The sequence below is a fragment of the Sinocyclocheilus anshuiensis genome, unplaced genomic scaffold (assembly GCF_001515605.1).
Source record: "Sinocyclocheilus anshuiensis isolate Anshui unplaced genomic scaffold, SAMN03320099.WGS_v1.1 scaffold1764, whole genome shotgun sequence".
Classification (NCBI taxonomy): domain Eukaryota; kingdom Metazoa; phylum Chordata; class Actinopteri; order Cypriniformes; family Cyprinidae; genus Sinocyclocheilus; species Sinocyclocheilus anshuiensis.
Window position 1 is genome coordinate 165,813 of NW_015557159.1, and position 18,714 is coordinate 184,526.

General features: G+C 38.6%; 2 protein-coding genes across 4 annotated transcripts in view; both read left to right on the plus strand.

The window, feature by feature from the left end:
- Positions 1 to 1,840, plus strand: part of LOC107678269 (cytochrome P450 2K1-like) — an 8,770-nt gene extending 6,930 nt beyond the window's left edge. Inside the window, exon 9 of the mRNA XM_016473481.1 lies at positions 1,581 to 1,840. Coding sequence (XP_016328967.1) covers positions 1,581 to 1,768 — 188 coding nt within the window. The 3' untranslated portion in view covers positions 1,769 to 1,840. The remainder of the gene's footprint in view (positions 1 to 1,580) is intronic.
- Positions 1,841 to 3,544: 1,704 nt separating this feature from the next.
- On the plus strand, positions 3,545 to 11,688 carry LOC107678268 (cytochrome P450 2K1-like). Of its 3 annotated transcripts, none has more exons than XM_016473477.1 (10): positions 3,545 to 3,808; positions 3,898 to 4,060; positions 4,598 to 4,747; positions 4,831 to 4,991; positions 5,596 to 5,775; positions 5,993 to 6,134; positions 6,221 to 6,270; positions 7,322 to 7,456; positions 7,550 to 7,691; positions 10,677 to 10,766. In XM_016473477.1, exons 1-10 carry the CDS (start codon positions 3,605 to 3,607, stop codon positions 10,727 to 10,729), a joined length of 1,380 nt encoding a protein of 459 aa, XP_016328963.1. In that variant the 5' UTR covers positions 3,545 to 3,604; the 3' UTR covers positions 10,730 to 10,766. The 3 variants fall into 3 exon arrangements, with proteins under 3 accessions (XP_016328963.1, XP_016328964.1, XP_016328962.1); XM_016473476.1 differs by lacking the exon at positions 10,677 to 10,766 and adding an exon at positions 10,780 to 11,688 and having other exon boundaries at positions 3,547 to 3,808; XM_016473478.1 differs by lacking the exons at positions 6,221 to 6,270; positions 10,677 to 10,766 and adding an exon at positions 10,780 to 11,688 and having other exon boundaries at positions 3,546 to 3,808; positions 7,272 to 7,456.
- The last annotated feature ends 7,026 nt before the right edge of the window (positions 11,689 to 18,714 follow it).

Sequence of the window (18,714 nt, forward strand, 5' to 3'; positions counted from 1 at the left end):
TGTAATAGAAGTAATAAAATCTGCTTGGTTTACAGCAGACTGGCAATTCCAGAGACCAATAGAAAAAGAAAGTAGTGTATTAGTAGACATAGGCAAAGTGCGCTGGTTGTTAGGATTGTGCTGCCTACAGTGTGTGATGCATGGATTGCGAGTGGGAGTGATAGTAAGGATCTGGAAACACATAGTAAGAATTGGTTATAAAAACTGAAAACAGAAGGGAAACAAGTAGTAAGAAAAGAGAATGATTCAAAAGCGATACTTATGTCCCTTGCCGGTGTCCCTGCTTGGTGGAGTCGAATGGTAGAGTCGATGGTCCTTACACTCTTCGGTCTTCACAGGAGGAGAGCTTCACACGAGGGCTGCTGCGACCGCTGCCGCGGTATACTAAGCTTTTTATATTCGTCTAACAAAACTCAAATTGAATTCAGCTGAACACACTTTCCTGTTTATCACAACAAATGGCCAAGCAAAGCGCACGACGCCTTGTCCTCTGGTTTGGACCACATCTCTGTCAGGGCCATGAGGTTTAGTCTCAAATGACTTGTAATAGAAGTAATAAAATCTGCTTTGTTTACAGCAGACTGGCAATTCCAGAGACCAATAGAAAAAGAAAGTAGTGTATTAGTAGACATAGGCAAAGTGCGCTGGTTGTTAGGATTGTGCTGCCTACAGTGTGTGATGCATGGATTGCGAGTGGGAGTGATAGTAAGGATCTGGAAACACATAGTAAGAATTGGTTATAAAAACTGAAAACAGAAGGGAAACAAGTAGTAAGAAAAGAGAATGATTCAAAAGCGATACTTATGTCCCTTGCCGGTGTCCCTGCTTGGTGGAGTCGAATGGTAGAGTCGATGGTCCTTACACTCTTCGGTCTTCACAGGAGGAGAGCTTCACACGAGGGCTGCTGCGACCGCTGCCGCGGTATACTAAGCTTTTTATATTTGTCTAACAAAACTCAAATACTTCATCAAGAAGGTCAGTCAGAAGAATAAACACATATAAAGCCTAGAGAAGATACCATGTACATCTGATTCAGATCACAGTGTGAACACAATCTCTGCTCCGGTGGCAGCCATGTTTTTCTGTGTCTGCCCGTCTCTATCATCAGCTTGTGTCCGCTGAGTCTGTATCTGGTCAACGTGCTTCTCAGTTTCTTATCTGACACTGTGTACAGATACTTTGCCATACTGTACTCTCTCTTTAGGGCCAAATAGCATTGCACTTTACTCTGCTGTTGTGTTTGGGTTTGCCGATGAGTGATTTAATTCTGTTTGATTTGTGCAGTAATCTGACTGATTCTGATGTTGTTACTCTCTCTCTCTCTCTCTCTCTCTCTCTCTCTCTCTCTCTCTCTCTCTCTCTCTCTCTCTGTCTGTCTGTCTGAATTGCAAAAAGTCTTTACTGTAATTTTTAATAATTTAATGTATCCTTTGCTGAATAAAAGTATCAATTTATTTAAAAAAAAAAATCTTGCTGACCCCAATATTTTGAATGGTAGCTTGTATACTACTCTCTCTCTCTCTCTCTCTCTCTCTCTCTCTCTCTTTCTCTCTCTGTCTGTCTGTCTGTCTGTCTCTCAGGCCGCAGGGTTTGTCTTGGAGAGAGTTTGGCCAGGATGGAGCTCTTCCTGTGCTTCACTTCCCTCCTTCAGAGTTACCGCTTCACGACTCCACCTGGAGTGTCTGGAGATGAGCTGGATCTCAAAGGAATAGTAGGAATAACGTTGAATCCGTCTCCACACAAGCTGTGTGCGATCAGACGCTCCTGAAGAAAATATCAGAAAACACAAACAATACTCACCTCTATGTAGTATGATCTGGGTGATTTTTGCACTTGTTTTACGGTAACTTGCCTATTCTTCTGAGGAAATGTATGTAAATAATAAGCAATGTGTGTGAAGTCTCATTTTGTGGAACATTTTGAGGCTAGCCGCTAGATTATAAATCAATGAAGAATGTTGTTACTGATTGTTTAGAGAAATAAAAACTTATTCTAATTTGTAGGCTATTTAAATAATGCCAAATAGCGACCTTCCCGCGCCTACTGGCAGAAGCGCGAGCGCTCTTTCACAGAGCATGCGCAGAAAGCGGCGTCAAATGTTTTCATAATTTTGACTTTTTAAAGCATTTTTTTTTTACGTAGTGGAAAAGTGATTCTACTCAAATATATATTTTTTTCTTTCTTAAAATGTAGCTTTATAACAGACAGTCTGTAAGCAACCTAAGACTAACAATGACCTTTTTTTGAAAAGTTTTAACTCACAAGTAAAATATTTTTTAAGGCAACATTGCTTTTTTTGTTGGCGGTGATGAATGGCCCCTTATTGGGTGACTTTTGTTCATGGTTTTTAAGAATGAGTGTCACACAACCTGTCCAGGTTGACATATTTTGACTCACTTTTATTAACGTATCTGTTAATCATCACCCTCATAACAGATCTGTAACCCATTTTTGAGAGCTGATTTGATTGACAGGGCCACTTAGTGTCAGGACACATTACATCCTAAAGCCTCTGATGAAATGTTATATTGCCTAATCAGGTCTGTGAAAGCAGGTCTGTAGTCACTCCAGGTTAAAGAGTGACAAAGGTGAGAGATGCACTCATGAACATTGTGTCTCCTGGGCAAGATTTATAGATCACAACACACCAATAGTTCAGTGAAAGTTTCGCAGATAATGAAGAGTTGAATGGAATCATATCGTGTTAACTGACATTAAGTTATACAATGCTAAGCTTATTATTTAAATGTAAATATATATCAAAATATTTAAAACAGTGTTTCATTAAACATTGTACAATGCCATTTTATTTAATGTTATTTGTCACAGTTATTTTAAGGTATTGTTTGGCTTCAAATGGCCTGGCATATCGCACACATACAGTTTATGAATCACTTTTATGATACTTTTATGGCGCTTCTGTGTCCTTATTCTCTTTCTCATGTGCTGTGACAGATTCTGTTCAAAACAGATTCAGATTGGTTTCTGCTCAGTTCCTGTACAACAACCACCGATCACGAACCACACCCAGCCTTAAATCTCCAGTTTTAATAATGTTTAAATGTTTAAACAAAAACAATCTAAACAAAGTAATAAAGGCTCATAATAGCAATTTAAAGTCAAACATATCTTGATTAGTGTCAAGATTGGTGTTGCTCATCCAAGCACAAACTAAGGTGGCAGTAGGCAAGAGATTATGCTGGTTTGTAGTTTGATTTTTGATAGGTCACAATATCTCTGTGGGTCAAAATTCAGACTTGCTCATTATTTGCTGTCAAATAAACACATTATCACAATATATAGTCAATATATAAACCAAAAATCATGTTTTAATCATGTAATAATGAAAGAAATAATAATTAAGTGTAATAATATAGGTCTGTGATTGTGTTAAACCTGAATTATTGCTTGATTAATGTTCCTGTCTCGGTTTAACAGGCTGAAGAAGATTAATGATTCACCAAAGGGAGTCACATACATGCTGATGTAATCACACCAACCCTTTCCTCTAATGGACTTTTTTTTTTTGGGATCACACAAGGTCCCTCCCTTACACAGCGGCTATAAATGTATGAGTGCAAGAGCTTAGAAGCTCAGAGTGAAAATGTCTGTTGTCGAGTCACTGCTGCAGTTTTCCAGCACAGGTACATTACTGGGAGCGTTGCTGATGCTTCTGGTTTTGTATTTGCTTTCCTCTGGATCCAAATCTCAGAAAGAAGGGAAAGAGCCACCGGGACCCAAACCACTGCCGCTGTTGGGGAACCTGCTGACCCTTGACCTCACGAGACCCTTTGACACCTTTTTTGAGGTGAGAACTTGACTTGAACACATTCAGACAGTAATAGTAGCCTAACATTTTGAGATTTGTTTGTGAATGTCTTTTTCTGCGTCCTCCAGCTCTCCAAAAGCTACGGGAACATATTCCAAGTGTTTTTGGGTCCCAAAAAAACTGTGATCTTAGTTGGATACAAAACCGTCAAAGAAGCTCTTGTGAATCATGCTGAAGAGTTCGGCGACAGAGATATTGCACCTAGTTTCAGGATAATGAATGACGAACATGGTAGGATGCTTCTTTTTTCTGCCTCAAATGAACGTGCAAACTGTAAATGCTAGACATTTCGCAAGACAAACATGTTGCACAAGCTTTCAGATCTTCATGGCCTCTCCAGGCTAATGAAATGTACTCAAATGTGTATGACTACTGAAAGGAATTCGATTTTCATTGAATTTGCCATAATATGAGCTCATCTTAAGGATGAATACACAATTTGGTGGGAACCAGCCAATGTAACAATGAAAAACCTAAAAATGCTATTATTACGGGACTGTTTGCTTGAAAGTGAATGCTGTCTTTAATCAAGAAATATAAATGTGTTCCCATCAATAATTAGTGAAAAACTGTTTTTTACATATTTAAAGTAATATAAATTGATTTGCAAATAAATTATTAATTTATTAGCCTGCCATACAATGCTTTTGTATATGTATATGGTACACTGTATATGTCATAAAGGTCCAAGGATAGTGAACTCATTGCATTATCATTCTCTACTAGTGTTGCTGCAGACTCATGGTCTGATGGTTTTGTGTTGATCAGGGATCATCTTTTCCAATGGAGAGAACTGGAAAGAAATGCGACGCTTCGCTCTCAGCAACCTGCGGGACTTTGGGATGGGCAAGAGAGGAAGTGAAGAGAAAATCATAGAGGAAATTCAGTATCTGAAAGGAGAGTTTGATAAGTTTGAAGGTACAAGCTGAGACAAGCACATGCAAACATGCTCTTAGTTTATAAGATCCATTGAGAGACGGTTTGTTGTTTCCTCTTCACAGAGAAACCCTTCGACACGACACAGCCGGTGAACTACGCTGTGTCAAACATCATCTCATCTATCGTGTACGGCAGCAGATTTGAATACACAGACCCTCAATTCACTGAAATGGTCGACAGAGCAAATGAAAATGTTCGGGTTGGTGGATCAATTTCTATGTGGGTGAGTATAATCAATATGTTAACCAGAAACTGTATTTTGTCCACAGATACTACAAAATGTGACCCTGGACCACAAAACCAGTCATAAGGGTCAATTGTTCATCTTTCTATATACATAATTTCTTCATCAGCTTTCCACTGATGTATGGTTTGTTATGATAGGACAATATTTGGCCGAGATACAACTATTTAAAAATTCTGGAATCTGAGGGTGCAAAAAAATAAAAATACTGAGAAAATCACCTTTAAAGTTGTCCAAATGAAGTTCTTAGCAATGCATGTTGCTAATCAAAAATTACGTTTTGATATATTTATGTTAGGAAAGTTACAAAATATCTTCATGGAACATGATCTTTACTTAATATCCTAATGATTTTTGGCATAAATAAAAAATCGATAATTTTGAGCCATACAATGTTTTTTTTGGCTATTGCTAAAAATATACCCAAGCGACTTAAGACTGGTTTTGTGCTCCAGGGTCACAAATCTATTATTTACGTACAAGGCACCCATTTTGTAGAATGAACCCAAATCTACCACAGAAACTTTTGAAAGTGCATCTCTGGATAACAATCTCTTTTGTGTCTCCTATTGTCCATTTCTAGCTTTACAACACATTTCCGTGGTTGGGTCCATTACTGAAAAGCAAAAGGATTATTGTAAAAAATATTATCCAAAGTAGAGAACAGATGATGAAGTTGATCAAGGCACTTCAGGAGACTCTGAATCCACACGACCGCAGAGGATTTGTCGACTCGTTTCTCATCCGCAAACAAAACGATGTGGTGTGTAATTTTTCAGTGATCCCCTTTACTGTAATAATTGGAATATTCAGGTGGCAGATGAAAATTAGCAGTTTGCACAAGATCTGAAAAGGTCTACTTTCATTTTGGGTTTCGCTGAGTTTATTCAATCAAGCACTTGTCATTTTGAATGAGTCTTTTTTAGCTTATTATGGTGGTAAAGGGAATAAATATTCATTTTGTGGGTTGCATTTGACAGATATCCGGCAAGAAGGACTCATATTTTCATGAGGAGAATCTTATGATGTCTGTGACAAATCTGTTTATCGCTGGTACCGACACCACAGGAACGACTCTGCGCTGGGGTCTGATGCTTATGGCTAAATACCCTCATATACAGGGTAAAAACACAGTAATATGAAGAGTATTTCCTCAATGCTGAATTTAATAGTCCAAAGGAACAAATATGTGTTGCATTTGTGTGCAGATCGAGTTCAGGAGGAGATTGACAGAGTGATCGGTGGACGTCAGCCAGTGGTGGAAGACAGAACCTTTAAAGTTGTCCAAATGAAGTTCTTAGCAATGCATGTTGCTAATCAAAAATTACGTTTTGATATATTTATGTTAGGAAAGTTACAAAATATCTTCATGGAACATGATCTTTACTTAATATCCTAATGATTTTTGGCATAAATAAAAAATCGATAATTTTGAGCCATACAATGTTTTTTTTGGCTATTGCTAAAAATATACCCAAGCGACTTAAGACTGGTTTTGTGCTCCAGGGTCACAAATCTATTATTTACGTACAAGGCACCCATTTTGTAGAATGAACCCAAATCTACCACAGAAACTTTTGAAAGTGCATCTCTGGATAACAATCTCTTTTGTGTCTCCTATTGTCCATTTCTAGCTTTACAACACATTTCCGTGGTTGGGTCCATTACTGAAAAGCAAAAGGATTATTGTAAAAAATATTATCCAAAGTAGAGAACAGATGATGAAGTTGATCAAGGCACTTCAGGAGACTCTGAATCCACACGACCGCAGAGGATTTGTCGACTCGTTTCTCATCCGCAAACAAAACGATGTGGTGTGTAATTTTTCAGTGATCCCCTTTACTGTAATAATTGGAATATTCAGGTGGCAGATGAAAATTAGCAGTTTGCACAAGATCTGAAAAGGTCTACTTTCATTTTGGGTTTCGCTGAGTTTATTCAATCAAGCACTTGTCATTTTGAATGAGTCTTTTTTAGCTTATTATGGTGGTAAAGGGAATAAATATTCATTTTGTGGGTTGCATTTGACAGATATCCGGCAAGAAGGACTCATATTTTCATGAGGAGAATCTTATGATGTCTGTGACAAATCTGTTTATCGCTGGTACCGACACCACAGGAACGACTCTGCGCTGGGGTCTGATGCTTATGGCTAAATACCCTCATATACAGGGTAAAAACACAGTAATATGAAGAGTATTTCCTCAATGCTGAATTTAATAGTCCAAAGGAACAAATATGTGTTGCATTTGTGTGCAGATCGAGTTCAGGAGGAGATTGACAGAGTGATCGGTGGACGTCAGCCAGTGGTGGAAGACAGAAAGAAATTACCTTATACAGATGCTGTGATCCATGAAACCCAGAGACTGGCAAACATAGTGCCCTTGAGTCTTCCTCATGTAACCAGCTGTGACGTTACCTTCAATGGATACTTCATCAAGAAGGTCAGTCAGAAGAATAAATACATATAAAGCCAAGAGAAGATACCATGTGCATCTTGAACATCAAAGTTTTGGTCTTTTCTCTTCATTTTCTAGGGCACCACTGTAGTTCCTCTGCTGACGTCTGTTTTGAAGGATCCGAGCGAATGGGCAAAACCAAACAGCTTTTACCCAGAACACTTCCTTGATGAGAAGGGCCAGTTCATCAAGAGAGATGCTTTTGTTCCCTTTTCTGCAGGTCAGTGAAACTTCAGCATAAGATATAAAAGCTAAAGAAAATAAATGTGGCTGTGCCCATCATACACTACCAACCAGCTATCCAAATACATAACCAACTGTCCAAAATCTGCAGACTGGCTCTGACTTTCAGCAACTAGTGCTGACTTCTCCAGACTACAAATCTGGCCAAATGTTTATTCCAGCTCTGCAAACATTTGCAGGTGAAATCCAGTCATTTCAATAGGTATCCACATGATTTTCACATAAGGGCGAAAAAAAATCTCCATGCAGACTTCGCTCACGTTCAAGTTCACACAAATTTGCTGCGCTGACCAACAGAAATCTGCTTTTAAAGTGATTTCTGTGTAAGCAGTTCTTCACACATTGCTACATTACTGACAATAGCTGTGTCCCAAATGAGACACTGTACACTACTTTTGCACTATGTACTCAACCGTGTGGTGTATGGATTATATAAGGTTATTTTGTCATTTATAATCGGAGTCTGATAGCTCCTCCTCCTCCGTTTCATAATTAAAGTTGCAACAGTTGAGTGCATGAAGTGTCCAACATTCCACACTTAGTTTTTCAGTTATTTAAGTGCATATCCTCCAGGTATTTAACATGCACTTTTTCTTTTTGGAATTTTCAGTGCAAACGCAATACTCACACTATTTATACTACAAAATGCCATAGAATAAGTATGCAAATTGGGGACCTATAGGACCTTTTTTGCCAACAAAATTTGGCTAATATGACGGCACCTTTAATCGTAGCCTATGCTAAATATGTCGAAAACGGCTCTTATTGGAGAGACTTTTGGACTGTTAGGTTCTGATCAGGTAATGGATGAGTAAACCCCCCTGGGTGCCGGTCAGAACACCAATAATGAGGAGACAGCTTTAGATAGTGTATTGGTAGAGAAAGGCAGGGCCACAGATGTACAGTTAAAGGTGTAGATAGTCTGAAAAATAAGTACAATAAAGATAATGAATAAACTAAAGATATATATATATATATATATATATATACTGTATATACACAATGGTAAGTAAACATTCACTGTTACATAATGAAACCAAAGTAGCCTATTCCTAATTCACATCAGTGACATTTCTCTACTAAAAATACAATTAAATGAAGGGAAACAAGGTATTTCACAAGAAAACTACAAGCCACAAGTGATTATTGGTTAGTATGAACATACAGCGCCCATATATGGATAGAATTGTGGCGCAGATGAGCAGCATTTACATAAACATAATGCTAATCACTCGTTCGGTTTTGTAGCAGCTTGATCAACATCTCGTCATTAAGACATCATTAAGAACCCATAACACTGATTTACATCTTGATGAATAATGAATAGTCACACCTTAAGTGAAGTGACATGTGGCCAAGTATGGTGACCCATACTCGGAATTAGTGCTCTGCATTTATCTCATCCAAAGTGCACACACACAGCAGTGAACACACACACACCGTGAACACACACCCAGAGCAGTGGGCAGCCATTTTTTGCTGCAGCACCCGGGGAGCAGTTGGGGGTTCGGTGCCTTGCTCAAGGGCACCTCAGTCGTGGTATTGAAGGTGGTAGAGGTGGTAGAGAACAATCGTTACAGGACATGTCTGGGCATGTTCGTATGGTACACATATAATGCTGTTGCAATGACACAAATATAAATAAAATCAGCTTACTTTGTGGTCAGTGACTAACACCTTGATATTAAATCTGCAGCAATCACCACAAACAAACTAAAAATTAACATCATTTCAGCCAGGGGCTCGAACAGATCACACAGACACAGTGAATAGCGGCGGCTCAACTAACTACGCTGCCCCAGAGATTGTCTTACTATAGGGATGAGAGGGTCTGTATTACCAAAGACTATAGAATACCCAAGACGTGTCACTCGTATAGTTTTGAATGGGGGGAAATGCAACGCACAATATGGCCGCTCAATAGCAGGAAGCCCCGCCTTCTGAATGAAAGAGCTAATCGTTAAAGTCAGAGCGTCACTGCAGCTGCCGTTAGAAGTCCCGGTTGCTATAGAAACAGTCAGCGATCTGAGACGTGCACTTAGGACTGTGCATGAGCACTGGCTGATCTAGCCTGAAAAATACGCTTTTTATAACGCTATTTGAGCAAAAGTAACAACATTTATGACACAGTTGTTGTCAGATTTCTTCGGTGATTTCAAATATGAAATTTAATTGTAAGCTTAGTGAACAGTTTTGGAGAATTTGATGTTTCCCCATTCAAAGAGATAGGAGTTGCACTTGCATGCCCGAGAGGCGTTTCAAAGATGGCCGCCGAGTGACATGACTTGTCTTAAAAGGACTTTGGTATTACTTACTATTGGAGAAAGCGTAACGGTCAACTTGGATCACGTGTGCCTTAATAACCAATCACATTACAGCCTTGATGTCATTGAATTACAGTCAGAGTTGTGCTACACTCAATCGCTGTTTACAGATACTATAGGAATGAATGAGAAATGCCATAAGCTGTATCCCACCTGTCGCAAAACGTCAGCGACTTCTCTTATAAAACGGCATTTTTTTTCAGTCTAAACTCCAAATCCAAAAGTATTGCTTATATTACTATGACTCCTGTTTCATAATAAAGGTCCCTTTTTTAGGAGCCTTTAATACAGCTCCATTAATATTTCTTGTCACATTCACTTATGAATTACATGAATCATTACATTTAATTAAAAGATAAGACTTTTACTTGGATAGACATATACTTGGACAAAAAAGTCGAGTAGTTTGCATCACTTTATATTGTACAATATGAAGTGATGAAACTACTCGTCTTTCTGTCGCGAAATAGTTGCCAAATGATTAGCTACTTAGGCTACGTCTCTTTTTCACCTTATGCGTCGCGCTGGAGTTCACCCTTGGCTTCTGTGAAGAGTGAAGCCCCGGCTTCTTTGATTTGTTTGGCTACTTCAATCATTTTGACATTGACGACCGCTGAGGCGTTTTGTTTTTGTTACAGAGCGCCATGCAGCTCCCATTAGCTGTGTTCCACAACCTGTGCTGCCTAAATAGACAGCATTTCAAACCCAACAGACCATTCAACTGCCCTCTCTCTCACACAGGACGCAGAGTTTGTCTTGGAGAGAGTTTGGCCAGGATGGAGCTCTTCCTGTTCTTCACTTCCCTCCTTCAGAGCTACCGCTTCACGACTCCACCTGGAGTGTCTGGAGATGAGCTGGATCTCAAAGGAATAGTAGGAATAACGTTGAATCCGTCTCCACACAAGCTGTGTGCGATCAGACGTTCCTGAATGAAGAAAATATCAGCAGTCCTTTAAAAAAAAGAAAAGAAAAAGAAACCGAACATCTCAGTTTGTTTCAGTATGAGTTGAAAGATTTCTGCACATTTTTACTTATTCTTTTGAGTAAATGTATATAAGTAAATAATATAAGCAAAAGTGTGAAACCATGGTTGCAACCACTTCTGACTTTTTGTAAAACTCCTCAGATAAATTAAAGGTTGATATGTCAATAGGAACAACATTTTGAGGCTATTTGCTAGATTATAATTAATTGAATGTTGTTACTGTTTGTTTTGGGAAATAAAAACCTGTTAGAATTTGGATCTAGATTGAGCGCAAAAGCGACCACTCGCGAAGCACAAGCACTCTTTCACAGATATGCGCAGAAAGCTGACAGTGGTACTTTGTGTCATTATTATGACTTATGTCACTATTATGAATAATTTCTCATTTTTATGCCATAATTATGACTTTTATACAGTCAGCAAGCAGCTTTTTAGAATAAACAAAACAAAATTTTATGAAAGAATAACAAATTATTTACTTTGTTGAAATATTATCTTGCTGGACCTCTTTGTTGATAATTGTGTTTGCATTATTTGACGTCTGTCCATTAATTTATTCACTGTTGTTGTGGTGTAAATTGTAGTTTGCTGCTTTATCCTCACATTATGGAATTTTAAAACTCACACGCATTTCACTTCACAAATAAATTATGATTTTTGGCAAACATTGTTTTTGTTGTTGGCTATATGAATTAGAGGGTTACACTGGGATTGAAAATCTCACGGGAGCGGCGGCGGGAATGGGCTGTCAAAAAAATGTAGGGTCCCGCCATCCTGAGTACCGCCATCCATGGCCCCATACCAAGAATGATGGAGTACACATAAACAGGTGTTTGTCGTACACGGATTACATTAGCCACCGCGGCACCGCCCCTACTGTCATTTTTCTTTTTTATAGAAATAGAAATCAGTTCAGCTGCAAAACGTAGGCTACCCTACACTAAACTGAAAGCGTCTGCTCTGCTCATACAGCCATGTTTGCCAGGTCTGCGTGACAAAACTAGCCCATGCAAGTCAAAAACAGCCCAAAGTAGCGCATTGACCATATCCCAAATATCAAAACTCTAAATAGCCTTTGTCATTTCCATACCTAAAATACATATTTTACCATCACAGTTATGTACATTGATCATAACACAGCTCAAAGGCTTCCTATAGTGGCCCTCCTTCACAAAAATTCACATCTAATAGTTTAATCATGCGTAGAATGCAAAATGTTTCAATACAGTCAAATGTAATTTATGCAATATTTCAAACCTTTAATCAACCAACATTTGGTAACTGTTTAAAAGCAGCCCAATTCCGTGGAAAAAAATGCGGACTTGACAACCCTGCATCCATACACGAGCTGCAGGAGTCAGATTTGACTGATCACGGGTGGAGAGTAAGGAGAGATGACTGACAAGATTGGAGGATTTGCTGCTCAACAGATCTTGAGCTCATTGATAAATATCTGATCTTGTAAGATGTGCTCCTTTTACACAGAGTGTGCGTGATCACGAAATCGAAAGTGAAAGTGAACAGCGAGCGCTCATTCAAAAGCGATTTTAATACCCCTCATATTGATAGCGACTCCCTGAAGCGCGAAAATTATATGCAATATTAGAATGTTTGCGGGAGTGGGCGGTAATGGTCAGAAATTCAGCACAAGTGGGATTAAGTCCCGCACAGGGCTCCACTATGATCAATTCCTTGATAGCACACGTACATCACGGAGACATGCAAGAAGTACTTTTTAGAGTGTTTGCTCATCTGCAATACGTCTATAGGACATTTCCTATTAGATGTCAAATAGACGTTTAGAAAATATCTTTAAGATGTTTGTGATTTAGATGTATGTAAAACTGACAACTTACAGACGTCTATCAAATGTTTGTACACAGCAGATGCTTTCCAGATGAAGTGATCTTTAACAGACATCTTGCAGATGTACCCCAGACAGTGCGGCTCCAGGATTTTTTTGTTGGGGGTGCTAAGGGAGGGCTTAACAGTTCAGAGGGAGTGCTAAAAAACGAATTAAATTGAGAGAAGTAATGAATGCTTAAGCTTCAGCTATCTAAGCATGCAAATTCAGCCACCTTGTGTTTTTTTTATATACAGAAGCTTCGAAAAAGTCATATTTTAAATTTTTTTCTGTGGTATTAAACTTCTCATATGCCACTGTTATTAGTAATAGCCTATAACTTCTAATGCCAACTGCCAAATATGACACTTACATATTAATACAATTTATGAATGCACATAGAAAAGAGAGAAAGATTTTTTCTTTTGTTATAATTTATTTTATTTTTATTTATTTATTAATGTTTTTACACATCTATTTACTCATTTTTTGATTTTCATTGTAAATTCTAACATTTTTTTTTTACAATAGATAAAGTGCTGAGTCTGCTGACAATTCATAAAACTATTTCCACATAAGTTATTTTTTAAGAGTTGCTACTCTGTGTGATGACAGATCCTCTCGATCCTGAACTTCAGACTGAGGCTACGTTTACACTAGTGCGTTTTTGTTGTAAAATGCATAACTTTTGCTATGGTTACGCCTGTCATTTAGACTACTCTGGCGTTTTTGACCCTCGAAAACGGAGACTTCCGAAAATGCTGCAGACCCCGTTTTAGTTTGAAAACTCCGGGCTTGCGTTTCAGTGTAAACGGACCAAAACGGAGACTTTTGAAAACGATGGCATGGCTGCCAACATTCGCTCTGCGTATCTTTGACGACCGTGTAAACAATAACATCATGCTAATTGTTGTACCTGCATGAATGGTCATATGACATGTGTCTTTGGTAGTGTAGTGTGGACGGCGATCGTTTCTGAAACGCAGTGAAAACGCAAGTGTAGACGAGGATAGTTTTCATTTTAAATGCCGTTTTTAAATGAAAAAATTTCATTTGATTTCATTTTCATTTTATAACGCATAACTTTTGCCATGGTTACGCCTGTTGTTTACACTACTCTGGCGTTTTCGACCCTCGAAAACGGAGACTTTCAAAAATGCTGCAGACGGGGTTGCGAGTAAACGGACCAAAATGATGGCGTGGCTGCCCACATTCGTATTTGTAACCATTTAAATGTATAGGTAGATGCCCCATTCGACTGCGCCAAGCACGTAGACGCATACGCGTCCTCCATCTTTAACAGTCAACTTGACGTCATTCACCATAATAATCAATGAATATTCGAAGATGCCACAATCCTGCACAGTCGAAGGTTGTAAAAACCGCCAGGATTTAAATTCCCGAAGAAACGGGATAACCTTTCACAGGTGAGAATGTGTTTATGTTTTTAAATGTATTAACTCAATATTACAAGTTTTGAAACATTGGTAACTTATGTTACTGTTATGGTGAATGATATCAAGTTGACCCTTCGAATGGCGGACGGCTTACGTATAGCGGCCCATAGAAACAGTCGCTAATGTTCGTAACTCTGCGTATCCTTGACGACCGTGTAAACAATAACATTATGCACATTGTTGTACCATAGATATGTATACGTAGATTCCTCATTAGCCACTGTTTCTATGGGCCGCTATACTTAAGCCGTCCGCCATATTCAAAGGGTCAACTTGATGTCATTCACCATAACAGTAACCTGTGAAAGGTTATCCCATTTCTTCGGGAATTTAAATCCCGGCAGTTTTTTTACAACCATCGGCTGTGCAGGATTGTGACATCTTCGAATATTCATTGATTATTATGGTGAATGACGTTAAGTTGACCGTTAAAGATGGCGGACACGTCTACGTGCTTGGCGCAGTCGAATGGGGAATCTACCTATACATATCTATGGTTGTACCTGCATGAATGGTCATGCAGGTACTGTACCTAAGCGCGCCTAATTGACCCCTCCCCCATAATGTAAATTGTTTATAGGCCACAAATTAGACACTTTTTTTTTTTTTTACGTTTTTAATATTTATTTTTCAGTGTTAATAAAAGTGTCACTGGGAGTTAAAAAACAGGAATATCATTAAGAAATCCTTGGGGGGGATGTGCCGGGGGTAAGCAAGTTTCTGATGGGGCTATAGCCCCGTCAAGCCCCGACATAGCGCCGCCACTGACCCCAAATAGCACAGATACATCTGCAAGATGTCTGTTAAAGATCGCTTCATCTGGAAAGCATCATAACTCTGCTTCTGCTCATTTAAACCAATGTTCACTTTCCTCTTAGACTTTATCCACAACTTTTATGAAAAATGATTTGAGCCTGATCTAGGATAGGCCTACTTAAAATAAATCTGGTACTTGAAGAGGTTTGTTTTGTCCTTTATCCCACTTACTGCACGCCTGTGACACCAAATAAAGTTAGTAAAATTAAGTAAAATTAAAAAGTCAAAGCCTTTTTGCACTGGCTGTGCTGGTAATAAAGGTCCCAAAAGGAGGGTTTTGCAGTGATGCCATAGAAGAACCATTTTTGGTTCCCCAAAGAACCTTTCAGTAAAGAATTCTTGAAAGAACCATGTTTTTACAGTGTGAAGGATATTTTAATAATCTAAAGAACCTTTTTACACCATGAAGAACCTTTTGTGGAATGGAAAGTTTCCATAGATGTTAAAGGTTCTTCATGGAACCATCAATGCCAATAAAAAAACTTTATTTTTAAGAGTACAGCTGTATTGTTTAGCTAGTCAGCCATACGTACCCTGCCATGCAGGTGCAATGCCCACTCTGGACTTTACCAGAATTCTTCACAACGATCCAGTCGGAGTAGCTCTTTGAAAGCATCTGACCTGCTTCAATTTCCCCATAAACAACACAGGTATTTCCATTAGTGTGGGTTAGAATGCTTTTAACTTTTCTGGAATGAAAATAGTTATAGGCACCCAAGCTGCGATATGCCTTGAACGCCTCCCTTATACACATTCCTTCTCGACTAGGTATTCAAAGATGTCTACCTGACTGACCTCCGGTAAATCAGACAGGTCTGCAGAAAAACATTCTTGTCTCAACATTTTGTTGAACGGGTCTGGTAGTGTAACTTTGTCGCATTTAAATTTGGCCAAGTAAGGGTTCTTTTCTTCTACTGGTAACCCAAAATAATACTGGCTAGACATAGTTTTAACTTACTAACTAATGTAATTTACTTACTTATTTTGCTTGTTATCACAAATAATTTACTCTAGAGCAGGGGTGCCCAACCCTGCTCCTGGCGATCGACTGTCCTGGAAAGTTTAGCTCCAACTCTAATCAAAGACACCTGCCTTTAATTTTTAAGTGATCCTGAAGACCCTAATTAGTTGCTTCAGGTGTGTTTGATTAGGGTTGGAGCTGAACTTTGCAGGACAGTCGATCGCCAGGAGCAGGGTTGGGCACCCCTGCTCTAGAGGGACTCTGTTGTTATTGATTCTTTGCATAAGTATACTGGAAGTTAAGTTTAGGCCACAAACGCGCACATGTGTAGTAACGTTTGTATATGTTGTTGCCGTTGAAACTGTCTATAGCTCTCACGGTACTTTGATGTCACAAGATTGGTCTGCGCAGCGCTGCTTCAAGTCAAATTCAATTAAATTCAAGTTTATTTGTATAGCGCTTTTCACGATACAAATCGTTGCAAAGCAGCTTTACAGAAAATGACGTTTCTACAATATATTTAGTAGTAGCTTGTCAGTGGTAACTGTTAAATTTATGTACATATGGCAGAAATGTACGGTAAAATTCAGTTAAAGACATAATCAAACAGACGATGAACACTATTAACAGCAATGATTATATGTTGCAATCAAACTTGTAGCAAAATTTGGTAGTTTATGTTGTTTCAGGGTTGGCATAATCTGAGGTCCTCTGAGGGGTTTGCATCATCTCTTCTCAGGTGTCCGGTCATCTCAGGTCTTTGTAAGGGCTGGATCCAGACTGAAGCTTGTGTAATTCCTAGTTACCACGGGATGTCAATCTGCTGTTTCAACCAAGCAAAACTGATTTGTTCAACCCAAGCTAAGGAATAATAATGTGCATTTGATCAGCCAGTGCAGAGACTGTAGAATTGGGGCAGGATAATACCGTAATCAGGATAAAACCGTATATTAAAAGCTAACATAAGTAGTAGCATTTACACATAACAGCGTATCTAGAACAATGAGACAACAACAAACAAAAAACATAGGCCTACCATTAAAAGCCATGCTTGCACAAGTTCTGCACGATCCTCTTCAATAATATCCTCTGCTTCTCAATCGGGCTCAAACTGATAAGTGATATTAACAATGCCGCTGTTTACAATACAACCGGAGCTAGTGCTGGGCGGTATGACCAAAAATTTATATCACGGTATTTTTCAAAATTATACCGGTTTCACGGTACAAGACGGTATTATTTTTTCATGCATGACCGGGTGTTAACCATATGTTCTACTGATTGAGAGAGGAAATACTGCAGTATATTGACTTAGAATGCCCTATTTTACTGTCATGATGAGTGAATATTATCAATAGGTACTACCAAAAGTCCAGAGTTTTGCGACCTTAGGGAGCGTGATGGATTGTAGCGTGGTAGAAGACTAGTTAGGTGCGCAGGAGCTAACCCATTAAGGGCCTTGTAGGTAAGTAATAATATTTTGCAACTGATACGGAACTTAATAGGTTGCCAGTGCAGAGACTGTAGAATTGGGGCAGGATAATACCGTAATCAGGATAAAACCGTATATTAAAAGCTAACATAAGTAGTAGCATTTACACATAACAGCGTATCTAGAACAATGAGACAACAACAAACAAAAAACATAGGCCTACCATTAAAAGCCGTGCTTGCACAGGTTCTGTATGATCCTCTTCAATAATATCCTCTGCTTCTCAATCGGGGTCAAACTGATAAGCGATATTAACAACGCCTTGTTTACAATACAACCGGAGCATGCTGCCGAAGTGAGGGGCGGGACGTTTAGACACGCACTAGAGGCGGTTTAGCCAATCACAAAACACTGGGCTAGCTAACCAATCGAAAAAAACCAGTGAACCACCCCTTTAAGTAATAATCTGAGCACATCAACCATCATATGTACGATTAAACAAGATTAAATCTGTCCATTAATATGTAAGATTACAGAGTACCCAGATTTTACATTTCTTCAGCACCAAATAAAAATGACTTCAACACAATGTATGGTTCATAAAATATGACATTTATTCACAGATATATATATATATATATATAATATAATTCGATAAACGAGCGAGTCAATCAGCCAGTAAAACAAAAAATTACCGTTAATTTTTAAATTCTGCGAGCGCGCGGCTCTCTGTGAAAGATAGGCGAAAGCGCGTGCTGGAGAAGCGCGTGCAGATCAGAGGCGCGCAGTAAATGAAGATAAAATAAACCCACGAATTTATGATTTCTTATAGTTTAACCCTGGCTTAATATTATTATTTAAATCGCGTTTTGATTGATCTAATTTCTGTATTTTAATAAATGCTGCATTAAACGAATTTCAGGGCTCTGTATAGGTCATTACATTAACATCTGCAACGTTTTCACTGTCTTTCAGTAAAGGTAGTTTTACAGGGTTATAAAAATAACCTGAGAATAACCCTAAGGGGACGTTCTGTATAAGTTATTTTTAGGTTATTTAAAAATAACCACCCTGCAATGTTCTGGGAACGTTATTTTATGGTTGCAAAAAAAAAAAAACCTAAAAATAACCATTAGGGAACGTTCTCTATAAGTTATTTTTAGGTTATTTAAAAATAACAAC

Coding starts and splice junctions, on each gene's coding strand:
- LOC107678268 (XM_016473478.1), top strand. CDS start 3,605: ATGTCTGTTGTCGAGTCACTGCTGCAGTTTTCCAGCACAGGTACATTA. Junction 4,061..4,597: donor GATAATGAATGACGAACATG/GTAGGATGCTTC, acceptor TGTGTTGATCAG/GGATCATCTTTTCCAATGGA. Junction 4,992..5,595: donor GTGGATCAATTTCTATGTGG/GTGAGTATAATC, acceptor GTCCATTTCTAG/CTTTACAACACATTTCCGTG.